Source organism: Aquarana catesbeiana, linkage group LG10 (genome assembly GCF_042186555.1).
Source record: "Aquarana catesbeiana isolate 2022-GZ linkage group LG10, ASM4218655v1, whole genome shotgun sequence".
In the NCBI taxonomy this organism is placed as follows: domain Eukaryota; kingdom Metazoa; phylum Chordata; class Amphibia; order Anura; family Ranidae; genus Aquarana; species Aquarana catesbeiana.
This window is the reverse complement of record NC_133333.1, coordinates 116952923-116960751: the sequence shown is the minus strand read 5'-3', so window position 1 is coordinate 116960751 and position 7829 is coordinate 116952923. Positions and strand designations below refer to the sequence as shown.

At 47.7% G+C, this 7829-nt stretch overlaps 1 protein-coding gene across 1 annotated transcript; it reads left to right on the top strand.

Moving 5' to 3' along the window:
- The first annotated feature begins 2354 nt into the window (after positions 1 to 2354).
- On the top strand, positions 2355 to 2910 carry H2AX (H2A.X variant histone). Its single transcript, XM_073601291.1, has one exon. The coding sequence runs from the start codon at positions 2397 to 2399 to the stop codon at positions 2853 to 2855; it is 459 nt and encodes a 152-aa protein (XP_073457392.1). The 5' UTR covers positions 2355 to 2396; the 3' UTR covers positions 2856 to 2910.
- The last annotated feature ends 4919 nt before the right edge of the window (positions 2911 to 7829 follow it).

Below are 7829 nucleotides of genomic sequence, written 5' to 3'. Positions count from 1 at the left end.
TAAATCCTGTATTATAATAATAATAATAATAATAATAACGTAGCCCCAATTGGGCAGGTATGCATCCCTGTCTCACTCAGTGTTGCAGCCTCATTTGCCCACTGTGGCTTTAAGGTGGAGCACTGCACTCTGTTTTCTGGTGGGGTTGTTCAGGGTCCCTTGGTGTGGGAGAAGTTTTTGTTTAGGGAAGGGTGGGTTCAGCTCTGCTTTTGCACTGTATTCTTCCCTTTTTGTAAGGGTGGTCCATAGTTCCAGTCTGGGAGGTGTTAATAGAGGGACTCAGGTGGTTGGACTATATGATCATAGTTACCATAAGTTACAGTATTTATGCTGTTGATCTTGAGCCCAGTGCTCAATAAATTTGTAGTTTACTCCTTTAGGTTTGTAGTGTCTTTTTTGTTTTTTATTTTTCATATTCCATATTGTGCAACGATATTACACAGAGTGGTCCTATTTACTTTTTGGTGGTCCCCTGCTGGTGCTGTCTGCCCCTTCCTTCTCTGAGTGTGCTTTAGTGAGCTGGCTGCTATGGGGTCCCCCGTGGGCATGAGCTCCCAAACCAGGCTGTGTGTGCGTCCATATACACGCAGAGTGCCAGCAAGCTAAGTCCCCTTTTCCTCCACACAGGATTTAAATGACAGCAGCAAGAGCCATTGTGTCTCCTGTGAGACCAGGAAGTGAGGGGAAAGGTGCTGCAGCCAGGACACCATTGGAGCGGTGACAGGAGTCAGGTAAGTGTTCAGGCATGGGGTGGGTAGGACAGTTAGTGGTGTTTTTACCTTGCATGAGAATGCTTTAAAGTGGAACTTTACCCAAAACGAGAAGTTCTTCCCTTCCTCCTCTGCCTTCACATTTGGCACATATTTTTTTTTTATACTGCAGTGATCTGAACGGAAGTTGGCCCTGTACCTTCTGGGATACGTCACAGGCCTCAAAAAGCTACGGGACCATTCAGATGGCTTAGTGCAGCTCATGCATGTGCAGTGAGGCCTGCTTCACACCTATGCAGGTTGCAGTTGATGCATATTCCAGGTGCATTTTGCATTTTTCAATACACATTTTTGATCTATTGAAGTATATAGAACCAAAAACACAACCTGCTGCTCCCTGGCTCTTTCCATAAAATGCACAGATGTGAACGTGACCCATAGGAAACCATGTTAAATGGACTGTAGCGTGTTTCTGCAAAACTGAAAATGCGCTAAAAAATGCATAGGTGTGCACCAGGCCTGAGCAGCCACAAACAGTCACAGCCAGCTCCCCACAGTTAGTATGGCGGCGCCTGGGACGGAAGCCTGGAGAAGAAACGGGACGGGTGAGAACAGCGCTGGATCCTGGGATAGATGGGGGTCTGCTTATTAAAGCCCCTTTCACATTACCGATTCGGGATGGCGGGTGGAATTGCCTCAATTCTGCCCGCCATTACAAATCACACTGCAATGCTGGCAAAATGCAGCACACGTGTTTTGCTTCCATTCATTACTAATGGCACCTAAACGCGGTGCGGTTTTGCCATGATTATCATGAGACAAATTGCGCTGCACATACAGCAAAACCGCACTGCATGAAGCTTGCTGCACAAAAAGAAGCAGGCACTACTTTTGGGTGACAAGCTTTGTGCAATGTGGTTTGTTGCAATTGTAGTGCCTTTTATTGCGCAACAATCGCTGCAAAACTGCACTGCGTTTAGGTGCCATTGAAATGAATGGCGGCTGACCCCTTGTGCTGCATTTTGCAGCGGTTTTGTGATATGGAATTTTGCTCTGATTCCGTCTGCAATCCCATATCGGTAGATGGGAATGGGGCCTAAAAATCAGCAGATACAGTTTTTGTAGCAGATAACTTTTTATAGTTCAAAAGATGACTGAAGAACCGATTTAATGTAAAAAAAGAAAACACATTTAGATTTTAGAAGCGTTTTTATACCAACTGACAGGAGATAGCAGCATGCTGGGCCTCTGCTAATGAGTTGGTTGGGATTTATAATCTCTGCAGATCTGGAATACTGTATTATTTCATGAATGAATTGCGCCTTTATTAGGATATAATAGCAGCCACGCTGAGCTAGTAACAGGATAGACCGCATTCCATCACGTGCTCCCGCTTCTCTACAAAGCTCCAACCTCTAACCAATGAGAGTACAGCGCGGGCTCGGACTTCCCAGTGTTCAGGCATTTGAAATCGCCCGCGCTTTTCACTGATTGGTTGAATCGTACTCTTTACATACCGACTTGGAGCGCTAACCAATCAAGCAGTAATATGACTCACATTCTTTAACGGGTGATCGAGCCCGCTCAAATCTGACCAATGAGATCAGAGCACCCGGCCCTATAATACAGCGACCCGCAGCGCTCTTCTTCATTCGTTTTTCTACAGCGTGAGAGAATAAGAACAAGATGTCTGGAAGAGGAAAGACCACCGCCGGCAAGACCAAGGCGAAGTCCAAGACCCGCTCCTCCAGAGCCGGCCTGCAGTTCCCTGTCGGCAGAGTGCACAGACTGCTCCGCAAGGGGAATTATGCCCACCGGGTCGGTGCCGGAGCTCCGGTGTACCTGGCCGCCGTGCTGGAGTACCTGACCGCTGAGATCCTGGAGTTGGCCGGCAATGCCGCCCGAGATAATAAGAAGACCCGGATCATCCCCCGCCATCTGCAGCTGGCCGTCCGCAATGATGAGGAGCTCAACAGACTGCTGGGAGGAGTGACCATCGCTCAGGGCGGAGTGTTACCCAACATCCAGGCCGTACTCCTACCGAAGAAGAGCGGGGCCGCCGCCACCCCCACCGCCAAATCATCCGCCAAGAGCAGCGCCAAATCCCCCGGGAAGAAGAGCTCCCAACAGTCCCAGGAGTACTGAGAACCCCACCGACCTCTGCTATCCCTTCACCACCCCACAACACAAAGGCCCTTCTAAGGGCCACCACCTCCTCCACGGAGAGCTCTGTACACCCACCTCTACTATATACACCCACCCTCTATAATACTACTACACCTACCATGTGTACCCTCCTCTATAATACTATATACACCCACCCTCTATAATACTACTACACCTACCATGTGTACCCTCTATAATACTATATACAGCCACCCTCTATAATACTACTACACCTACCATGTGTACCCTCCTCTATAATACTATATACACCCACCCTCTATAATACTACTACACCTACCATGTGTACCCTCTATAATACTATATACACCCACCCTCTATAATACTACTACACCTACCATGTGTACCCTCTATAATACTATATACAGCCACCCTCTATAATACTACTACACCTACCATGTGTACCCTCCTCTATAATACTATATACACCCACCCTCTATAATACTACTACACCTACCATGTGTACCCTCCTCTATAATACTATATACACCCACCCTCTATAATACTACTACACCTACCATGTGTACCCTCCTCTATAATACTATATACACCCACCCTCTATAATACTACACCTACCATGTGCACCCTCTATAATACTATATACTCCTACTCTATAATACTACTATACCTACCATGTACACCCTCTATAATACTATATACACCCACTTCTATAATACTACTATGTGCACCCTTCTATAATAAAATGTACATCCCCTCTATAATACTACTATACCTACCATCTATAATACTACTACACCCACTGCGTACACCCCCCTCTATAATACTACTACACCCACCCTCTATATTATTACTACACCTACCATGTGCACCCTCTATAATACTATATACATCCACCCTCTATAATACTACTATACCTACCATGTACACCCTCCTCTATAATACTATATACACCCACTTCTATAATACTACATCCACCATGTGCACCCCTCTATAATAAAATGTACATCCCCTCTATAATACTACTATACCCCCCTCTATAATACTACTATACCTACCATGTGCACCCCTCTATAATACTACTATACCTACCATGTGCACCCCTCTATAATACTACTATACCTACCATGTGCACCCCTCTATAATGCTACTATACCTACCATGTGCACCCCTCTATGATACTACTACACCTACCATCTATAATACTATATACACCCACCTCTATAATACTACTATACCTACCATGTACACCCTCCTCTATAATACTATATACACCCACTTCTATAATACTACTATGTGCAGCCCTCTATAATAAAATGTACATCCCCTCTATAATACTACTATACCTACCATCTATAATACTACTACATCCACTGTGTACACCCCCCCTCTATAATACTATCTACACCCACCATGTGCACCCCTCTATAATACTACACCCACCCTCTATATTATTACTACACCCACCATCTATAATACTACTATACCTACCATGTGCACCCCTCTATAATACTATACCTACCATCTATAATACTATCTACACCCTCCTATACTACTACACCCACCATGTGCACCCCTCTATGATACTACTACACCCATGTGCACCCTCCTCTATAATACTACTGCACCCACCATCTAGAATACTACTACTACTACCCCCACCATGTGCACCCCTCTATAATACTGCACCCACCATCTACCCCCTCCTCTATAATACTATTTACACACACCATCTATAATACTACTATACTCACCATCTATAATACTACTGCACCCACAATCTAATAATATGTACACCCCCTCTATAATACTATCTACACCCTCCTCTAATACTACTACACCCACCGTGTACACCCTCCATCTATAATACTATTTACACCCCCCTCTATAATACTATGTACACCCCCTCTATAATACTACACCCCTCTATAATACTATTACACCCCCCATGTGCTCCACATAAAATCCACACCATTACTATCCCCACCGCTGTATAATTCTACACCCCCCCTCTATAATACTACTACCTCTACCATGTGCACCACATACAATCCACACTATTACTATCCCCACCGCTGTATAATTCTACCCCCTATATTACTACTACACCCACCATGTATACCCCTCTATAATACCACTACACCCACCATGTATACCCCCCCTCTATAATACTATCTACACCCTCCCATAATATTACTACACCCACCATGTACACCCCCCCCCCCATGTCCGCCACATACAATCCACACCATTACTATCCCCACTGCTGTATAATTCTACACCTCCTCCCCCCTCTATAATACTACTACCTCTACCATGTGCACCACATACAATCCACACTATTACTATCCCCACCGCTGTATAATTCTACCCCCCTATATTACTACTACACCCACCATGTATACCCCTCTATAATACCACTACACCCACCATGTATACCCCCCCTCTATAATACTATCTACACCCTCCCATAATACTACTACACCCACCATGTACACCCCCCCCATGTCCGCCACATACAATCCACACCATTACTATCCCCACCGCTGTATAATTTTACCCCCCTATATTACTACTACACCCACCATGTATACCCCCCTCTATAATACTATCTACACCCTCCCCATGTGCTCCACATACAATCCACACCATTACTATCCCCACCGCTGTATAATTCTACCCCCCCCTATAATACTACTACCTCCACCATGTGCACCACATACAATCCCCACTGCTGTATAATACTACCCCCCCTCTATAATATTACTACCCCCACCATGTGCACCCCTCTATAATACTACTAAACCCACCATCTACACCCCTGCTATAATACTACTACACCCCCTCTATAATTCTACCCCCACCATGTGCAACCCTCTATAATACTACTACCCCCATGTGCACAACACCAGAAAGCTACATACACCCACCCACTGTATGCAACCCACACCACCACTACTCTCTCCCCCCATGTGACCTACTGTATGCAACCCACTCCACTACTACCCCCCCATCATGTGCACCACACGGGGGGGAGAGCTGTGGTTGCACCACATTGTGAAGTATAATCATGACTGGGCACTGGAGGGTTAAATCTGAATCCTTCACAGCTTTACCCCCTTGTGAGCTTCACCCCCCAGGTCAGTGCAGACATACGCAACGACCAGGCTCCGATCTGATTGTGGGTGGAGAACATCAGGGGGTCAGAATACACAAAAGGTGAGAGGGAATGGACCAGAAAAGGGAGGCATTTCAGGGAATCTAAGGGATGAGGGGGGTGGGGTGGTAATCGGTGAGAGATCAGAATAGGTCGGGTAATGGATTGGAGGGGGGGGGGATAGGGGTAGATGGAACGGCTGGGGGCAATGAGAAGATGTCAGGGAATGGATGAGGGGGGTAAATCTGAGAATGGAGGTGAGTGAGTAGGGGAACTCAGGGAGTGGGGGGTGAGTAGGGGAAGTCAGGGGAGGGAGTTGTGGAAGATAGGGAATGGCTGGGGGCAATGAGTAGGGGAAGTCAGGGAATGGATAAGGGGGGTAAAGCTGAGAATGGAGGGAAGGGAGTAGGGGGAAACAGAATGGATCAGGGGAGTGAGATGGGGAAGTCAGGGAATGGATGAGGGGAGTGAGTAGAGGAAGTCAGGGAATGGGTGAGGGCAAGGGAGTAGAGGAAGACGGGGAATGGGTGAGGGGAAGGGAGTAGAGGAAGACAGGGAATGGGTGAGGGGAAGGGAGTAGAGGAAGACAGGGAATGGATGAGGGGAAGGGAGTACAGTGTAGAGGAAGACAGGGAATGGATGGAGTACTGGAAGTCAGGGAATGGATGAGGGGAGAGCGTAGTGAGGGAAAGTCTGGAGGGGGGTGAGAAGGTAGAGGACGTTGGAATGGATGAGGGGAGGGAGTAGCAGATGAAGTCAGGGAATGGATGAGGGAGAGAGTAGTGTAAATCAGGGAATGGATGAGGGGAGAGAGTAGTGGAGGTCAGGGAATGGATGAGGGGGAGTACAGGAAGTCAGGGAATGGATGAGGGGAAGGGAGTAGCAGATGAAGTCAGGGAATGGATAGGGAGAGAGAGTAGTGTAAATCGGGGAATGGATGAAGGGAGAGAGTAGTGGAGGTCAGGGAATGGATGAGGGGAGTGAGTAGAGGAAGACAGGGAATGGATGAGGAGAGGGAGTAGTGGGAATGGATGAGTGGATGGAGTACTGGAGGTCAGGGAATTGATGAGGGGAGAGAGTAGTGGGGGAAGTCTGGGGGGGGGTGAGAAGGTAGAGGACGTTGGAATGGATGCGGGGAGGGAGTAGTGTAAATTGGGGAATGGATTAGGGGAGAGAGTAGTGGAGGTCAGGGAATGGATGAGTGGATGGAGTACTGGAGGTCAGGGAATGGATGAGGGGAGAGAGTAGTGTGGGGGGGGGGGGTGAGAGGTTAAGGGCGTGGGAATGGACGAGGGGAGGGAGTAGTAGAGGACGTGGGAATGGGGGAGGGAGTAGTAGAGGACGTGGGAATGGGGGAGGGAGTAGTAGAGGACGAGGGGAGGGAGTAGTAGAGGACGTGGGAATGGACGAGGGGAGGGAGTAGTGGAGGTCAGGGAATGGATGAGGAGAGGGAGTAGTGGAACATAGGGAATGGATGAGGGGAGAGAGTAGTGTGTGTGGGGGGGGGGGGGGGTGAGAAGGTAAAGGACGTTGGAATGGATGAGGGTAGTGAAAGGCAGGGAATGGATGAGAGGGAGTAGTAGTGTAAACCAGGGAATGGATGAGTGGATGGAGCACTGGAGTTCAGGGAATGAATGGAGAGAGTAGTGGGGGAAGTCTGGGGGGGGTAAGAAGGTAGAGGATGTTGGAATGGATGAGGGGAGGGAGTAGTAGGTAAGGTCAGGGAATGGATGAGGGGAGGGAGTAGTGTAAATCAGGGAATAGATGAGGCGAGAGAGTAGTGGAGGTCAGGGAATGGATGAGGAGAGGGAGTAGTGTAA